Genomic DNA, 19,260 nt, shown 5'->3' on the forward strand with positions numbered 1-19,260 from the left:
CTTCCTGTTTGCTAACCAATTCTTTATCCATGCTATTATGTTATCCTCTACACCATGTGCTCTTATCTTGTGTAGTAAACTTTGATGTGGCACCTTGTCAAATGCCTTCTGGAACAACAAGAACACCACATCTCCAGGTTTCCCTTTATCTACCTTGTTCATTACTTAAACGAACTCCAATAAATTAGTTAAACACAATTTCTCTTTCACAAAGCCATGTTGACTTTGCCTGATTGCATAAAGTTTTTCTATAACTTCCTACATAATGGATTCTAGCCACCTGGCCTGTAGTTTCCTGCTTTCTGTCTTGAAAAAGGTGTAACATTAGCTATTTTCCAATCCACTGGAACCCTTCCAGAATCTAAGGGACTTTGGAAGGTTATAATCAATGCCTCCACTATCTCTGCAGCCACTTCTTTTAAGACCCGAGAATGAAGGCCATCTGATCCTGGGGACTTGTCAACCTTTAGGTCTAATAGTTTTCCCAGCACCTTTTCCTGGATATGGTGACTGCTTTAAGTTCCTCCCTCTTGTTCGCCTCTTGATTGTCAAGTACCTTTGGGAAGTTTTCTAAGTCCTCTACTGTGAAGACAGACAACATCTGTTCAATGCCTCTGCCATTTCCTTGTTTTCCATTATCAATTCTCCAGACTCACTCTTTAAAGGTCCAACACTACCTTTAGTTACTCTTTTCCTATTTAAATACGTGTAGAAACTCTTACTATCTGTTTTCGTATTACTAGCTAGCTTGCTCTCATATTCTACTTTCTCCCTTTTTTTTAAAGTCAATCTTTGCTGGTTCTTAAAATCTAACCAATCTTCTGATCTATCATTAATCTTTGCAGATTTGTACGGTGTTTCTTTCAATTTAACACTATTGTTACTGTCACTGTCACCTAGAGGCTCCTTTGCCATTAGCTTTTCAATAATCCTGTCTCATTGCTCATTTCCAGGTCTAGAATAGCCTGCTCCCTGTTTCGCTCTAGAACATATTGCTTGAAGAAATTGCCTTGCATACACAAACACATTTTCCAGGCTACCTTTACAAATCTGATTCACTTAATCTACGTGTAAATTAAAGTCACCCATCATTATTGCAGTACTTTTCTTACACACCCCATCTATTCCACACTGTTCTACATTGTGACTACTGTTAGGGGACCTATAAACTACTCCCACAAGTGACCTCTTAACCTCCCTATTTATTATCTCTACCTAAACAGATTCTACATCTTGCTCTTCTGAGCTAAGGTCATCTCTCACCAGTGTACCCTTAATTAACAGAGCTACCCCACCACCTTTTCCTATCTTTTGAAAATGTCAAATACTGTCACTTTGATTCTCTGTTCCACTCCCAATCTGACCCCTCTGCCCTCAACCTTCTTTAATGTTCCAATGAAGCTCAACAAAAGCTGGAGGAACAGAACCTCATATTTGGTCATTGAGTTCAACATTGAGACATTGGCCCAGGCAGCTGTTGATGGCAATTCTGCTTTCCCATTTACTAGACACATGTTTTGCTTCTTTCATTGTCCCATGTGCATTTTTTTTTTGCCTTCCACTATTATACCTTTTGCTATTTTATCCCACCTGATAACTAACGTATCATAGGCCTTCTCATTTGCTCACCCTTCCTCCTCTTTCCTGAGCTGGATCAAAAACTGTCACATTTCTGAGCACATCCAATTCTGACAAAGGGTCACCAATCTGAAATGTTAGCGCTGTTTCTTTTTCCATAGATGCTGCCAGACCTGCTGAATATTTCCAGCATTTTCTGCTTTTACTTGATTAGAGGGGTTGGTTTTACGGAACTTCTTAGAAAGTAAGATAGAGAACTAGAGAGTCAGTGAGAATTAGGGAGGGAATTCCTGAATTCAGGACCTAGGCAGCTAAAGACACAACTGTCAATGGTGAAGTGATTAAAATTGAGGATGCACAAGGGGCTAGAAATGGAGGAGCACAGAGGTCTCAGAGGGATATAGGACTAGAGGAAGTTACAGAGATAGGAAGCGGTAAGCCCATGGAAGGATTTGAAAACAATGATGAGAATTTTAAAGATCAAGACATTGCCAGATTTGGAGCCAAGCTAGGTCACTAAGCAGAGGGCTGACAAGATTTGGTGCGCATTAGGATGAGGGCAGCAGTGCTTTGGATGAGCTCAAGTTTATAGAGGGTAGAAAATTGGGCACCAGCCAGAAGAGTTAAGTCTAGAGGTAACAAAGGCATGGATAAGGGTTTGACAATTTGAAATGCATTGGAGGTTGTTTTGGAGGTTGATATAGGTGGTTTTTGGTGCTGCAGCACCAAATTTGTGATCAGGTGCTCATCAATAAATCAGAAAGGGCTCCAAGGTCTAGTTCGGCCTCAGACAGTGCCCCAAAAAAGCAATGGACTCAGTGGCTAGAGAACAGAGCTCATAGCAGACACTGAAGAAAATGGCTTTGGTCTTCCCAGTATTTAGTAGGAGAAAACTTCTACTCATCCAATTTTGGATGTTGGACAAGTAGTATGGCAAATTAGAGGCATTGCAGCACTTAGGAGGTAGATCTGGGTGTCCTTAGAAGTGTGTTTTCTGATGAGGTTGCTGAGGGGCAGCACACAGATGAGAAATAGGAGGGAGCCGTGGTGGTGGTGGTGTTGTTTGTGTGTGTGTGGGGTGGGGGCTGGGGGGGTGGGGGGGTCTCCAGATGTATGATGCACAGGTGGGAAGAGAAGCCACTGCAGGTGATTCTCTGGTTATGGCTGAACAGATAAGAATGGAATCAGGCAGGGGCAGTCCTACCCAGCTGGACTACAGAGGAGAGGCATTGGAGGAGGGTGGTGTAGTCCACCATGACAATGGTTTCAAGCAGGTAGAGAAAGAAAAGGAAAGACAGTTTACTGCAGTCACAGGCACATAGGATATCATTTATGACTTTGATAAGGGCCACTTCAGTGCTGTGGCAGCTCCAGAGCCTGATTGGAGTTCTGGGAAAGATGTGCACAGATTTGAAAGGTGACAACACTCAATGACTTGAAAGGAAAGGTTGGTTAAAGATGGGCAGACAAAGGTACAAGTTCAGGTCTAGGGTATAGGTGAACCTTCAGGGACATTTGGCTTGGTGGGCCTTGGGAAGGATAAGTCACCTCAATAAATGCCTATATTGGGGAACCATTATCTCAATTAACTGCCCAGTCAATTCTGCAAACTCCACCACAAATTTCCAATTTTCACCTTTCTACTGACTGCATTTCCCATCCTAACTTACTGGTTGGCAAGCACTGTCTTTAATCTTCTCAGTGGCTGCATAACTCAAATGTGTGATATAAATACAAGGCTTTCTCAGTGAGGAAGGGAAGAAAGATACCACAGTTTGGATCCTTTTTGAGTAATCAGCAAGACACCAAGTTGATAGCATACAATGGGTTTTATTCATTCATGGAATGTGGGTGTCGCTGGCTGGGCCAGCATTTATTGCTCATCCTAATTGCCATTGAAAAGGTGGTGGTGAGCTGCCTTCTTGAACTGCTGCAGACCAGGTGGTGTAGAAACACCCTGGTGCCTTGTATCAAGCTATATCCCAGCTGGATCCTGGCTCGAGACAACGATAGGAAATGGTAATGCTGCAATATTAAATTGACATAAATTTAGAAGAATGCTGATGTCATACCAAGCACGGGATAAGTGAATATGAAAAAGTACATGAAGGAAATAATCAGTTAAGAAGATGGGGACAGAGAGGATTTTGGCAGAGAAAATTTTAAGTCAAATATTGCACGTCTGTTATGCCTGCATTTCAAACTAGAACTAGAAAACTTCTCAGAGAACACAAGTCAAAAATGAAAACAAATTCTGCTGAAGTTCATTGTAATGAAGTCTCCACTGGTTTCATTAACACCACTATACATGCAAGTTCTTTAAACTTGAACAGAGATACAAATGCAAAGCAAATGCTATAAATTTTAAGGGATTATTACTTTTATAACATATCACATCGAGAGGCCCTCATCACTCAAACTGTTGGGTTACTTGATTTTTGAATGCACCTTCCGTCACATTTTACATCAGATTACAGTACATTCATTCACAATGTGATGCAAAACATTCAATCCCCAAGGAATTGGAAATTTCTTGAACATTTATAACTATACGTGCTGTAAGATTGAGGGGCTATAATAAACAAAGGCTCTCAAAGAATCAGTCTTCAGCAACTCTTTTGTACACTTCTAAACCTCTTTCAAAGACTACTGTGGACACAGTTTGCATGTTTATTGCCAGACCCCAAGAATCAATCCTTTGCTACAGTACTGAACAGATGTAACTGCAGGCAATTTGTGCTACACAAAGCTTAGACTATACACATACAAATGCTGTGACAGATGATATTTATGGATTGTCTCATGAGTTCAGCATCCAGATTCAGCCAAGAGGTAATTCATAAGCTGCACAGTTCTTCTTTCAAAATATGTAATCAATGGAATAGCTCCCAAAACAATACCAGTTGTTTTACCAAACAATACTATTTGTTTTATTGCAACAAATGTTCTTTAATGGAGTATTGCAAAAAGAAAATGCCCAATATACGATAGTGAAAAAATATCTGCCCTCTATTTCAAAATACCAATCTCCATTACAGGATTTGGCAAGATCTGAAAAAATGGGTTAACCTCTACTCTGCAGTAATGCTGTAGACTTCCATTGCCGAGGGCAAAACTCCATTTAGTTTGCAATTATGTGAAATGTCAAATAGGTGCCCACAATGGAAAATACTTCAATTAATCTTCATTGGCCAATCCAAACTAACAGATCATATGTTACTTGTCTGGGTTTCAGGAATCAGCTTATAATTCATTTAATCACAACTTTAACATTTTGGTCACACAAGTTATTACTCTCCATAAAGCCCAGTAGCGAAGGATAAAACAGGACTCAGTCTTTACACTTTTATAAGCATTTTTAAACAGGGATTCGCATTACAACCATGCACCCCCTAAACGTAAACCCAGTTGCAGTCTGTTCCTATTTATAAGTCCAATGAATCCACAGTTAATGCCCACACCTGCATCCAATTAAATGCAATTAATATACAACTAATACTTGCTGTTAGCTGTACCAAAATCCATAATTTTGAATTTCTCTAATTTACTGGCAGTCAAATTATTTAACGATAAAATGCCTTGAAGTTATTAAACAAATCATTACACTATACAGGCTGAAGAGCTTATAAATACCTGGGAACAATTCTGCTCGGCACGATTCCTAACTTGACCAAGAATATCATTTCAAAACAGGCTCTGTTTCATTGCACCTTTCATGAGTAAGGCACTTTTTGAACATATAAATGTATCCATTCTCTTAAACAATTTGAAGAGACTCGATAAAGAAATACTAACAATATGATAACCAAGCATTTGCTGGTCAGCTAAATTATCAGTTGCTCTGCCCTTCAAACTTTGGTACCTGATCAAAAATACACAGAATCTGCAGCCCTGATCAATTCACAACATGCAGAAGCAATCCACAATCAAGTGCTACCAAAGGAGAGGGAGCGTATCTAAGTCCTGAATGATGTGACTGTTCAGGTTTAAATCACATTATACAACTTACATTTATGTAAAATGCCAGCTACAAAGATGGACACCATGACACAGGAGAAGACATTATGAGGGGTGATCAAAAGCTTGGTGAAATAAAGGAGTTTTAAGGAGGGCCTTAAAAGGAGGAGCTTAAAGGAAGTGGAGGCAGTGGGAAGGCAGAGAGATGGTGGGGCCAAGGCACAGAAATCAGAGATAGAGGAATGATGGTTTTTTTGGGAGCGGTTGGAGAGCTAGGGGAGGGTACAAAGATAGGGAGAGGAAATATATCACCATTCCTTCACTGTCACTGGGTCAAAAACCTGGAACTCCCCCCTAATAGCACTCAGAGTGTATCTACGCCACATGGACTGTAGCGGTTCAAGGCGGCAGCTCACCACTACCTTCTAAAGGGCAACTGGGAATGGGCAATAAATGCTGGCTTAGCCAGCGACACCCACATCCTATGGACAAATTTTTTTTAAAAGGTAAAATTATGAAGGGATTTAAACATAAGAATGAAACTTTTAAACTGGAAATATTGGGACAGAGGAACCAATTTAGATCATCGAAGACAAATAATGTGAGAATGGGACTGTACAGAATTAGATATCCCTAGGTCTTTCACAAAGTATTATTCTGAAAAGAGCTGTCACAATGCTACAATGCAAACTCTATTCAACTGGTTTGGACACTGCCAAATCATGAACCCTCTTAGCAAAATGAGGATTCATCCCTTAATAGTGGGATCAATTAAGGATTAAGCCCTAATTCAAACCCTTTTTTAAAAAATCAACTTAATTGCAGGAACAATTGGCAGAGATATGCACAGCTGAAAGGCTTTAGAAAAGGCAGACAATTTAACACAAGCGCATGTCTAATATCATGAATGCACCAGCTGTAAGTGCCACCTATCAGGCAGTGATTTCACAGTTGCTTTTCGTATAACGCCTCATCGTACACGCAAGATGACAATTACTCAGTTTCACGTCCTGGAAACACAGCTGCTGCCTCTTTTTCATGTCCAATACAACAGCAATCAAAGGATACAAAAACTACATTCATCTACATGCAGATCAGAAAGCAGTCTCTCTATGCTATATATTACATATGCAAAATCCAAAGCACGACACAGACTGTCTGTACCATCGGTACATATTTAGAAAATTATGTCTAGATGCCAGCTGGTTTTCACTAATCATGCACCAATTTTCAGTATATTATAGATTTTTAGACATACAATTGAATACAAAATCACCACTATCTACATAAAGCAATAATACTATTCCTTTAACTACCATTAACCAAACACAAGCTCCTTTGAGATGTAATTTTCACAATTTTCCCTTTGTATTTATTTGTTTCTAACACCCTTAGAAAATGAAATGCTAAAGTAATAACCCAAATATGAAAACAAAATAAATATATAAAACATGTTAACTGGCTTACATCCTAAAATATGCAGGATTATTGTGATGGAATCTTTATCCAAACCCTACAGTTTAACTCAAACAAATCATCAACCAAATATTGAAGTAATGAACGTCTTACTGTGTTCTTTGAAAACTAACACAAAAGGTCAAAGCTCCATCAGGACTATTGTCATGTAAAACAACAGATGACTCCACGTTTTCACATACTTTGATTAAACTAATTTATGACAGCAGAAGAGAGTTGACATAACCAAAATTCTACATCATAGGGGTAGCACTTTTAGCACATTTTGCCTCAAATTTCTATAAAAGAGTCATAAATCTGCCTGATAAAGGATGTCACAGTATCAAAACACAATAACAAAATCCAATAATTAATTCCAAACTCAATGTTTAAAATGGACGGGGAAATTGTTTACAATTTCCTGATAAAATTCGCTGCAGTGGCAATTTATAATTTAACACTGAACCTTAAAAATATATTGCAAAAGCTCCAGTTCACTGCACACAAATTGAAAACTCCACATCAGTGAATGAAATCAAAATTAAATCAAAACAATGCATTTCCAAACAACAACTACTTATAGGCATTGACATAAAAAAGTACTAACATTCATATCCATAAAACTGAAATAGATGAAAAATTGCTAAATCCCTTTTGAACATTCCATAAACATTACACATTTAGCAGTTCCCTAATGGAACACTTGGGCACAGGCAAGTGGCCATCCATTTGTGATAGATACTAATGAGGTCATCAGTTTGAACATTTGACTTGTGAACTGAATGAAAGTATGTCTGATTAATGGTGTCAGGCCAATGACACACAAAGATCAACAGCCATCGCTAATATCAAGAATTATGCAGAATTGTATAGTAACCTGATGATTACACATCACATCAGAAATCATTGATCCAATATGCATATTTTGGCAAAGGATTGTTTAAATGAAAATAGCCAGGAATAGAAAAATCTAGCAACTAATGTGAAAATTACTAAAATATCAAAGAAAATAAATTCAGAAGTATGATGCATTAGTGCATCTAATGTGATTACTGGGAGAAACAATCATCAGCTTAAGACAACAAGAAAAATAGATTACAAATGGCAGAACTCCCAACATTTCAAGAACTTCAAGAGATTCCACTGAGGCATCCAACAGCAGAAGTAATGATGAGGGAGTAATTGTATGGATTTACATTCTGCATCTCAGCAGTGCTCTAATCTGATTAACAGTTTTAAAGGAAGTATTTCCTCTGATGCCACTGATTTAACTTTCACATTTTAGCACAATAGTTTCTCACAGCATAATTGTAAATAAACCTAAAATCTACTTCGCATTTCTAAAGTGTTTTTGATTCTTAAAACAGACACTGGGATCTACATCGTATTCTTTAAAATACCCACCTCCCAAATCCTGAATTTTAACTGTACTGGAAACCTCAACTCTTGGTTCAGGTTGCCCATTGTCAAAATGACAGTTAAACAATTTTGCAGCATTTTTTGCAAATTCTCTGCAAGTATTGAAAACTTGAAGAGTGGGATGACTTCTTTATTTTTTATGATGGCAAAAATGACATTGTACATTGTCAGACAAATCATGAGACAGCTAACAGCTCACCAGCTGCTACATAATGTGAGACAAGCTGCCCAGATCTTGACTTATAGTTTCTAAAACAGTCAAGCCTAATTAACCTACATATTAGAGAGAATCTGTGTGGGGCACTCAAACAATTCATAGTTCCATTATTGACTAGGATTTCCATGTGATTCTCAGTTAGCTTCCTGTCTCACATCTTTTCTTTACCTTAACTTTGATAGTGAGGGACAGATGTTCTTTTTGTTCAAATATATGCATAAGAAAAGCCTCAGCAAAATACTATGTTTGCCAATGCACAAAAGGGGAGTCATGTTGCTGTGCATGCCTATGCATCTCATTCAGGAAAATATGCAATTTCTTGAGGTCCAATCGGTTTTCCTAAACAAGAGTGTGTCGATTAATTTCTACCTAAGCGGACGCACAGATTTTTTTTAGCTTGAAATGTTCTCTTTTTCCTCATCAAAAAAGGGTAATTGATTAGTTAGAACCACAGAGCCAAAAGCTTCAGGACAACATGTGTTACCTACCCTTTGTCAAGCATTGGTACTCAAGTACATTCTCATGATACACAAACCATGTACACCAATGTATCGTTGAAGGGAAGCTAGAAAAATAAAAAGGGAAAGGAGGAATGGAGGTTATGTTGATAGGGTAAGATGAAGAGGGGTGGGGGCAAGCTCATGAGCTGCATAATCACTGTCATGGAATTGTTAGGCTGAATAGCATCGTTCTGTGCTGTAAATTCTATGTAATTCTATACAGTGCAATTTTAAATACTTTATCTTGATGGAATGCAAGTAAATATGATGCACTTCAATAACAAAAGAAACTGCTGAATAAAGTGAAATTACAGCATAAATAGGGAGATTTTTATTGGCTCTGTTGGATTTAAAGGGCTGCCCATGCCTGAAAACTACAGGGAAAAACCTGCTACTTGGTTCCTACTCTTGGTCAATCAGCCACCATTCTTAAAGCAATAGTGAAAACACATTTGTCTCTATTTAGAAAATGGAATCTAGTTACAGATCAGCAGAAAAGGTCTAGTTCAATGAATAATGAAGATTTTGAGAGAGGATCCCTATACTGCACCCAAAACTCTGCTGCTCTTTACCTAACCCACATTTAGTCTTGCTCACCCATCACCCCTGTGCTCATTCCCAATCCCCCAATGCCTTGGTTTTAAAATTCTCATGTTCAAATCCTTCCATGGCCTCACCCCTCCTCACCTCTGTAATCTCCTCTTACAAGAACTCTGCAGTCCTTCAAATCTGACTTCCTGTGCATCACCCACTCTTTTCATAGCACCATTTGTGGCCATGTCTTCAGTGGTATGTATAGGCCTTATGCTCCCTCCCCAAATCTCTGACTCTCTAACTCTTTTCTACTCCTTAAACCTGTTCTTTTACCAAGCTTTGTATTTTAAAAGAAACTCTTTTTGGCTTGGTGGCAAATTTTGCCCATCATGCTTCTATGAAGTGCTTTCCGATGCTTTCTTATGTTAACGGCACTAAGTAAATGTTAGCTGTTGCTGTTGTAAGTAAAACATTTACTGGGTGATATAATACAAGAGTAAAAAGGGGGAATAGAAGTAAAAACAACAGAGGAGAAAGAGCTGAAAAGATTATCAATCTGTACTTATAGCTTTTCTTCAATTTGAACTTTCTTATTTTCTGAATCAGACAACCTTAAATCAGTGAATAAATCTTGGTGTGAATTATCTAGTTTTGTACTGAATCATCCTCTACACTGGATGACAATTCTTTACCAATTAACTTACAAAGATCATCTAAAACAATGAATACAAGTACAACTTGTATTTATATAGCACCTTTAATGTAATAAAACGTCACAAGTGCTTCACAAAGGCATTATAAAAAAATCTTTAACACTGAGCCATACAAAGAGATATTAGGGCAGGTGACAAAAAGCTTGGTCAGCGGTAGATTTTCAGAAGAATTTTAAAGCAGGGAAGTGAGGTAGAGGGGAGAAACTTAGAGGGAATTCCAGAGTTTACACCCAGGCTGCTGAAGGCACAGCCACCAATGTTGGAGCTATTAAAATCTGGCAAGAGGCCAGGATTAGAGGAGCACAGATATCTCAGAGGGTTGTGGGGCTAGAAGAAATTACAGGGATAGGGAAGGGTGAGGTCATGAAGGGATTCAAAAACAAGGATAGATACCAATGTTATTTTATATTCTAGTTTTTAAAATTTCTTCATTACTTGGGATATGCCAGAAGATTGGGAACTGCCAGACACATCCTAGCAGTGTACGGTATAACATACACAAACATCTCTACTGGTTGTTTATAGAAAAGGCACTTGTACTAAAATAAAGCATCGCATAGGTCATATTTGTTCTATAAGTCCTCATGGTTTACCCAGGATAACTTTAGATGTATGTTCGTAATCTCAACTCAATATAGACAGCTGGAGCAATAGAATTGGTACAGCAAATCTCAAATTATTGCAAGATCAAGCCCCAACATTGATCAAAATATTTAATAAATGAAAGTTCAATATTTAGTGAAAGTAAATTATGTAAACACAATGGAATACAGCAGCTGAAACTATGCCAGTGTGATGTGGGAACACTCATGCTATTTTCAAATTGGCATTAAGTTAACCAACTCAGAAAGAGAGAAAAGGAAGCCAGCTTTTACATAACAAAAACAGGAAATGCTGGAAAAACTCAGCAGGTTTGACGGCATCTGTGGAGAGAGAAAAATAGTTGACATTTTGAGTCCGTATGATCAGCTGCAACTATTTCTCTTGTTATTTGCTAGATCTTGTTCAAACTATTGGTATATGAAAGTGAGCTGTAAATACAAACTATTGTACGTTTTAAGGCCAACGATAATGCTTTTAATTCTAATTTGCCTTCCCAAACACAGATTTAAAACAAAAATAGAATTACCTGGAAAAACTCAGCAGGTCTGGCAGCATCGGCAGAGAAGCGTAAAACCTTTGGTCTACTACTCCTTTAAATGCTAACAGTGTAATGAAAAACATGCTGCACTTGAGATCTGGAGTGGTCTAAGTGCTTGACTGACAGTAGCCCATGACCCTAGACACACCAAATTGGTACTTGATAGTCCTAGTAAAGAAATATAAAGAATCTTACATTATCAAAACAAGAAATTGAATTGGGGATCTGTATTTTTAAATAAACGTTGAATTGGAAAAGTTCTTAATATTTGCTATGCTGTTGCCCCCTCTCAATATTTTCCATTTTTTGTTTCCTTTTCCACCACTGAAGTAATATATTTTTAATGAGACAATAAGCAAGCTTACGAGGGCTCCAAAATTCTCCCTCTTAAATCAATCACTTATCAAAGCCAATTGTATAGGTGACAAATACCTCATCTTAAATCTACATTTCTCTTGATATCACAGCAGAGGTCAGAGGTTCACCACAGAATTAGAGGTGAACCATCTTCTGATGGGTCAGCATGCCTTATTTTCTTTCCTTGTCTAAGGAATTGAAGTTCATTTTCTGATTTTTGCATGCCAATCAATTCCTTCCTATTACTTAGTGACAACTCCAAACTAATTCCCAATGATTTGATCAACACTCAAGTGTTCAAACAAATAAAGTTATGGGTTGACAGAACAAATAAACCAAACAGTGTCAAACTAGTTGATTTTTAAAGAGAGTTATAAAGCAACATTCCCATTTTAAACCAATCTTGTAATTGCCAAATTATTAGCAGCCCGATATCTTCAGCCATACAACAGTAATTGTTACTTAGAGATCATATATTCGTAATGTCACCACCACATGACCGACTTCTCCTTACTGAGTAAATCAATAATTGAGTCAACAATTAGATAACTTCAACAAAATTAACAATTACGCACACTAGCACCTGTCTCAAAATAGTACTCTTCTCTCAATACTCTTTGCTTCATTTCAAATTAGATTTCAAACTTCGAAGATCGCTGACACAACTACAAGACGTGAAAATTAACGGCACCCAAACATGCTACAGATCAACATAATTTTATTTAGTAATAACCCAAAAGAAATCCGATACAAATATAGTCAGGCCAGGTTATTCATTTGATTTGCAAATTTCCTTCCCATCTTAGAGTTAAAACATTAAATAGGAGCATGTAAAGGAACAAAAATGTACAAAATGAAAACAAAAGCATAACAACTATTTTTGGGGAGTGAAACAGGTGATTGCTATGATATGCCAACAAATGGTGACATCCATTAGCCAGGCCTACCGTTGCCATTATTTCGCCATCCAAGTTGCTGGAAACGAAAGATGGAAACAGCGCAGTGTCCTCTACAAGGCATTGCATACCCAATTGAACCAGGCAAGCAACTGTGTATTCTCCTTAGCCAGATCGAATGAATCGGAAAATAACAGTGCCATGAATGAGCAAGAAAATCCAAGTTAGACTTAGGGAGCTTAATGCCAAATCAGGCATAGAAAGAGAAAGAAAGAACACAAGAGCACAAGAAATAGGAGGAGGAGTGAACCATATAGCCCAGTGATCCTGTGCCACCATTCAATACAACTATGGTTGATCTTGGGCTTCAACTACACTTTCCCTCCTGCTTCCCAAATCTCTTGAGACACCAAAAATATGTCTATTCCAGCCTTAAATGTATTCAACAATGGAGCCTCGACTACAACCCTCCAAAGTAATTTCTCATCTCAGTTCTAAGTGACTGGCCCCTTATCTTGAGGATGTGCCCCCATGTTTTAGATTCCCCGACTAGCGGAAATAATCTCGCAACACCCACCTTATCAAGCCCCTTCAGAATCTTGTATGTTTCAATGAGATCATCTCTCATTCTTCCAAACTCAGAATATAGCTCCAATTTACTCAGCTTCTCATAACAGGACAACCCTCTCAATCCAGGGACCAACCTAGTGAACTTTTGCTGTACTGCTTCCAACACAAGGTTGTCCTTATTTAAATATGGAGACCAAAACCGCACACACTAGTCCAGGTGTGGTCTCACCAAAGTCCTGTACAAGTGTACCGAGACTTCTTTGTTCCTGTACTCCAATCAAATTGCAATAAAGGTCAATATACCATTTGCCTTCCTAATTGCTTGTTGTAACTGCATGCTAATTTTCTGTGTTCCTTTTACAAGCACACCCAATCTCTCTGAACATTAACAATTACAAGTATCACACCTTTCAAAAATATTCTGCTTTTCTATTCTTACAACCAAAGTGAATAACCTCACACTTCCCCACATTATGCTCCAACTACCATCTTGTTGCTCGCTCGCTTAACCAGTCTTTATTTCTTTGTACCGTCTCTGTTGTCTCCTCACAGTTTACATTTCCTCCTAGCTTTATCTCATCAGCAAACTTAGATACATGCTCTCTGTCTCTTCATCTAGATTGTTAATATAATTGTAAATAGTCGAGGCCCCAGCGCTGATCTTTGCGGCACTCCACTAATAACCAATCTTTCTTTCCCTCCTGGTGACAAGGATCTGGTCAGACCACATTTAGAATATTGTGAGCAATTTTGGGCCCCATATCTCAGGAAGGATGTGCTGGCCCTGGAGAGGGTCCAGAGGAGGTTCACGAGAATGATCTCAGGAATGAAAGGCTTAACATATGAGGAACGTTTGAGGACTCTGGGTCTATACTCGATGGAGTTTAGAAAGATGAGGGGGATCTGATTGAAACTTACAGAATACTGAAAAGCCTGGATAGAGTGGACATGGGGAAGATGTAGGAGAGACTAGGACCCGAGGGCACAGCCTCAGAGTAAAGGGAAGACCTTTAGAACAGAGATGAGGAGAAACTACTTTAGCCAGAGAGTGGTGAATCTATGGAATTCATTGCCACAGAAGGCTATGGAGGCCAGGTCATTGAGTGTATTTAAGACCGAGATAGATTGGTTCTTGATTGGTAAGGGGATCAAAGATTACAGGGAGAAGGCAGGAGAGTGGGGTTGAGAAACTTATCAGCCAAGATTGAATGGCAGAGCAGACTCAATGGGCCAAATGGCCTAATTTCTGCTCCTATGTCTTATGGTCTTATGCTTTGAGAAAGAGGAAGATAACAAAGTAAAATAAGTTTAATTATTTATTTATTATATATAATTATATTTTTCTACCTCAAAAACAATTAAAACCTGAAAGAATGTGACTACTCACTTCTCGTAGGTAGCTTTCAATGCCAGATTAATGATTAATTAAACATTTATCACATTAAAAGGGCACTTTAGACTTGAAATAACTTGATTTAACTTTCTGTGGCGAGTCCACTTCGTATCCACTATGCAAATGCAAGAGCTTCATGCCACTCAATGTATTTGAATTGGGAGCGAGGCAGCAAGATGCTGTTTTTATAATTCTAAATTGCATCTCCCCTGGGTTCAAGTCCTGATTTTTGTCCACTTAACCATTCTCAATCTTGGCTTGCAAAAGTGTCACAATTGTCCACAGCACCCAGGTTGGAGATCTGCTCCTGATCACTTCATTCCCCTTCTCTCCCTTAAAAATATTTAAGTCTGAAAAATAAATGAGATACTAAAAGGATTTATGGAATGCGATCCAATCTTTGAACAAAGTTGTCATCAAGCCAGATGTGAAGTGCCAAAAAAATCACCAACAAAAGAACAATTGGAGTGATTAGCATGATAGTTATACACATCTCCTTTATATTTCAAACTGTAATCTTACACTGCACAAAAATTTAAAATGGTTATGAAATACCCACCCCTTTATCAGCTTCTACAAGGAGAAAACCAACAAACATTCTTTCAATATCTGCATAATAAACAAACTACAACAGTTTGTTCTGTCCAATAGCAATCATGTGGCATGGGAGGAGAAAGGAGATCTCTTACCATGTTAGCTTTATGAGACAGACGATCTGTCACCATCCATTAGGTTCACAGGATACTAAAGTACACACTATAAATTAAAAATATGCTTCAAACGTTAGCTCAATTGAAGGTTTTCTGTCCTATCCAAATTTACTCCAACATACTGTAGCCATATAGCGATTCTTCTCATTTCCCACATATACCTGTTTTTTTAACTTGTTTTACACTTGTTTTGGTCAGGCAATTCCTTCAAATTTACACAGAAAATTTTTCTTCTAAAACGGAATTATATTCCACAACTCTTCCTGTTTTGAGTAAATGAATGCTTACAACAGACTAAAGTTAATGCCATAAATTTTTTCAATTAACTACTCCTAAAGCACAAGTTGTTATTTTAAGCAATGTTAAAAATGAATTTCCCATCGCTCCAGATTTACAAAGAAATCATCCCCTTGGTTTTTCACTATTACCACGAAGATCTGACTCTGCAAGGGTGAAAATACTTGGAATAAATATTAGCTATTACAAGTCCTTTCATAGATCACTTTTTTTGTCTTTGGAAAATCAAATATGCTATCTCTGATCATATCCTGCATAAAGCAACAAAATAGAACTACTCTCTTGGAATGTGACTTAATTTTTTGAACTTTTTGGAAAGTCTGAAGAGGGCACTATTCCCATCTAACTTCTGCCATTCAAACTCATAAATGCCAGCTCAATTTTTGAAACCAGGAAAAACCTCAAAGGGCTCAAATCCCATTTAATATTGAGAAACATTCAGAGAAAATCACAGTACATAATATTAAACACTATTATTTAAATCTATAATGTATAAAGCAACTAGCCAAAATTTCACCAGTTCCTTCTTCGACACATTATGAATCAACAATGTTTTTAAAGCTTCCTTCAACGATTATAATCAAATAACTGTAGTTATTTCTATTGTCTAATATGCTTTAAGTATTTCTCACATATAAAATCTGAATGTTACCCTAGTTCAAATAGTATTACATTTCCCATATGTAATAATGCAAAACATATTAAAATCCAAGTCTTATTTATAATCTTCATAAAAATACTCCTTTTTTAATAAATCTATTTAAATTCAGACTTGTAGGGCAGTTCAAATAGGCTTGTGCTCCACAGATATACCTCTATTTACAAATTTACTTTTTCCAAAGTAGAAAGTGAAGTCAATTATCAACTTGAAGCAAAACAAATATAAAACAATTGTGAAAATTATGCCAAAAGATATGTTTATCCCAGAACGTAACTAACTCAATGGTGTGCAGGTATCAGCATGCTGTATCAGCCAAGTGCGGTAGCAAGTCAGTTCAGACCCATAATTTTCCCATTGACTCCCTAATCTGATCCAGGATGCTAGAAGTAGGTGCCAAATCAAGTCCAATTGCGTCTTGAATGGGAACGTTTTTTTTTAATCCCAAACTCAGGAGATGAGTCACCATTTATAAGTACTTCCTGTTGGGAAGATACAGAATGTCTGCAGAAGAACAGCACTTTGCCTGCCTTCGTCAGCAAATTATGTTTGTGGTAGTACCGTACATTTAAGCATCTGGTTGCTGGGTGTATTAAATTAGTTGGGCTGAATGGCCTGTTCCTGTTCTATGCAAACTTCTTTGTACCTACGCTACATTGAAATGGTTTCTCTAGTGAATTTAAGACCTTGTCAAGTCAAGTGTGTGGAGAAAGATACTCATTTTGAGAACTGGCCAGCAAACTCTCGTGAATAAGTTTATCCAGCTTGTAAATTCGAATGGGAGAGGGAGGAAGCAATTTTTATCCAACGGCTTCTGCCCCGACAGATCCCTGACTGTGCCTCCTGGAGGATCTAGTGGTGTACACCAATCCGATCCAATGACAATCTACTGAAGGGTGTGTGCAAAGGGATCCCCTAAAGCGAGGATCCACACATTTCGAGGGTGTCAGACGGTAACGAAAAAGCCAGAGAGTCCTTCGCCTGGCAGAGGACTAAAACTATTATTGTGAGCAATGAAGTGGTGGAGCCGCTGCTCGAATCTGTCAACGGTCAGACGCCCTTGGGCAATGAATGGGTGGGTCTTCGGTCAGTTTATTTTTGAATAATCCATCCAATACACTTTGAGCAAAGGTTTAACTTTTTTTAAAAAAAGTACATTGATACAAAAAGCGGGAGGGACGCTCGGAGATATTTTCCCCATTTTCCTCCTTCGAGAAGCCTCACCTCTCGGAGCTGTTCCAACTCCTGTTTCACTGTCTCGTACTCGCTCTCCAGCTCGTCGTACTGTTGTTTGAGGCTCTGCTTCTCCTCCAACACCACCAGCCCGTACTCGGCCGCCTGGATCTTCTCCTGGGTCGTCTCGCTGAGCTCCCGGTTCAGCCGCTCGACCTCAGTGCGCAGGAAGCTCTCGCTTTCCATCAGCAGCTCCTCCGCCTCCATGGCGCCGCCGCCGATCTCCCCAGCTGGCTCCTTAACCCCGGGAGCAGATTTACAGCGGTGCCGGCGATGCCTGCTCTCGGTCGGCCACCATAGCTTCTCCCAGTCAAAGTCTCAGCTGCCGCCTCCTCTCCACCCCCCCCCCGCCGCCGCCGCCGCCGCCGCCGCCCACTCACCGACCAACCGCCTTCCCGGTGTCCCCGTCAGGCGGCGGCTGTCAGCCCGGAGAGAGAGGGAGAAGGAACGCGATTCCTCCCCCCGCCCGGGGGCTGCAGGCGACCGGGACAACAGCGGCTTCTTTGCTTTCTCCCGGTATTCCTGCTCTTCCCCGGCTCCCGGAGCTGTTGTTCTGTCCCCGCCCCGTTAGGCTGCTCCCCCACTCCGCCCTCCCGCCGCCATTGCCGCTGACAGATCCTTCCCCGGCCGCTGACGTCAGCACCTTGGCTTCAGACAAGGAGCCGCCAGGAGAAGCAGAGCACAGAGCGTAATGAGCACAGTGCCATACAATATAATACACAGCACTACACAGGGCATTGTATAGTGTACAATATAATACACAGCACTACACAGGGCATAGTATAGTGTACAATATAATACAGAACACTACACAGGGCATAGTATAGTGTACAATAGAATACACAGCACTACACAGGGCATAGTATAGTGTACAATATAATACAGAACACTACACAGGGCATAGTATAGTGTACAATATAATACACAGCACTACACAGGGCACAGCATAGTGTACAATATAATACACAGCACTACACAGGGCATAGTATAGTGTACAATATAATACACAGCACTACACAGGGCATAGTATAGTGTACAATATAATACACAGCACTATACAGGGCATAGTATAGTGTACAATATAATACACAGCACTACACAGGGCATAGTATAGTGTACAATATAATACACAGCACTACACAGGGCATAGTATAGTGTACAATATAATACACAGCACTACACAGGGCACAGCATAGTGTACAATATAATACACAGCACTACACAGGGCACAGCATAGTGTACAATATAATACACAGCACTACACAGGGCATAGTATAGTGTACAATATAATACACAGCACTACACAGGGCATAGTATAGTGTACAATATAATACACAGCACTACACAGCATAGTGTACAATATATTACACAGCACTATACAGCATAGTGTACAATATAATACACAACACTACACAGCATAGTGTAAAATATAATACACAGAACTACACAGGGCACTGAGCATAATGAGCACAATGCCATATAATATAATACACAGCACTAAACAGAGCACAGCATAGTGTACAATGTAATACACAGCACTACACAGGGCATAGTATAGTGTACAATATAATACACAGCACTACACAGGGCATAGTATAGTGTACAATATAATACACAGCACTACATAGGGCA

The 19,260-nt window shown here is 39.0% G+C and overlaps 1 protein-coding gene across 2 annotated transcripts in view; it reads right to left on the reverse strand.

The window, feature by feature from the left end:
* Window positions 1-18,198, reverse strand: part of LOC121279833 (protein bicaudal D homolog 2-like) — a 78,362-nt gene extending 60,164 nt beyond the window's left edge. For both annotated transcript variants that reach the window (XM_041191260.1, XM_041191259.1), the window contains exon 1: window positions 17,620-18,198. In XM_041191260.1, the coding sequence (XP_041047194.1) occupies window positions 17,620-17,835 (216 nt within the window). In that variant the 5' untranslated portion in view covers window positions 17,836-18,198. The remainder of the gene's footprint in view (window positions 1-17,619) is intronic.
* Between the last annotated feature and the right edge of the window lie 1,062 nt (window positions 18,199-19,260).

Source organism: Carcharodon carcharias, chromosome 7 (assembly GCF_017639515.1).
Source record: "Carcharodon carcharias isolate sCarCar2 chromosome 7, sCarCar2.pri, whole genome shotgun sequence".
NCBI classification, from domain to species: domain Eukaryota; kingdom Metazoa; phylum Chordata; class Chondrichthyes; order Lamniformes; family Lamnidae; genus Carcharodon; species Carcharodon carcharias.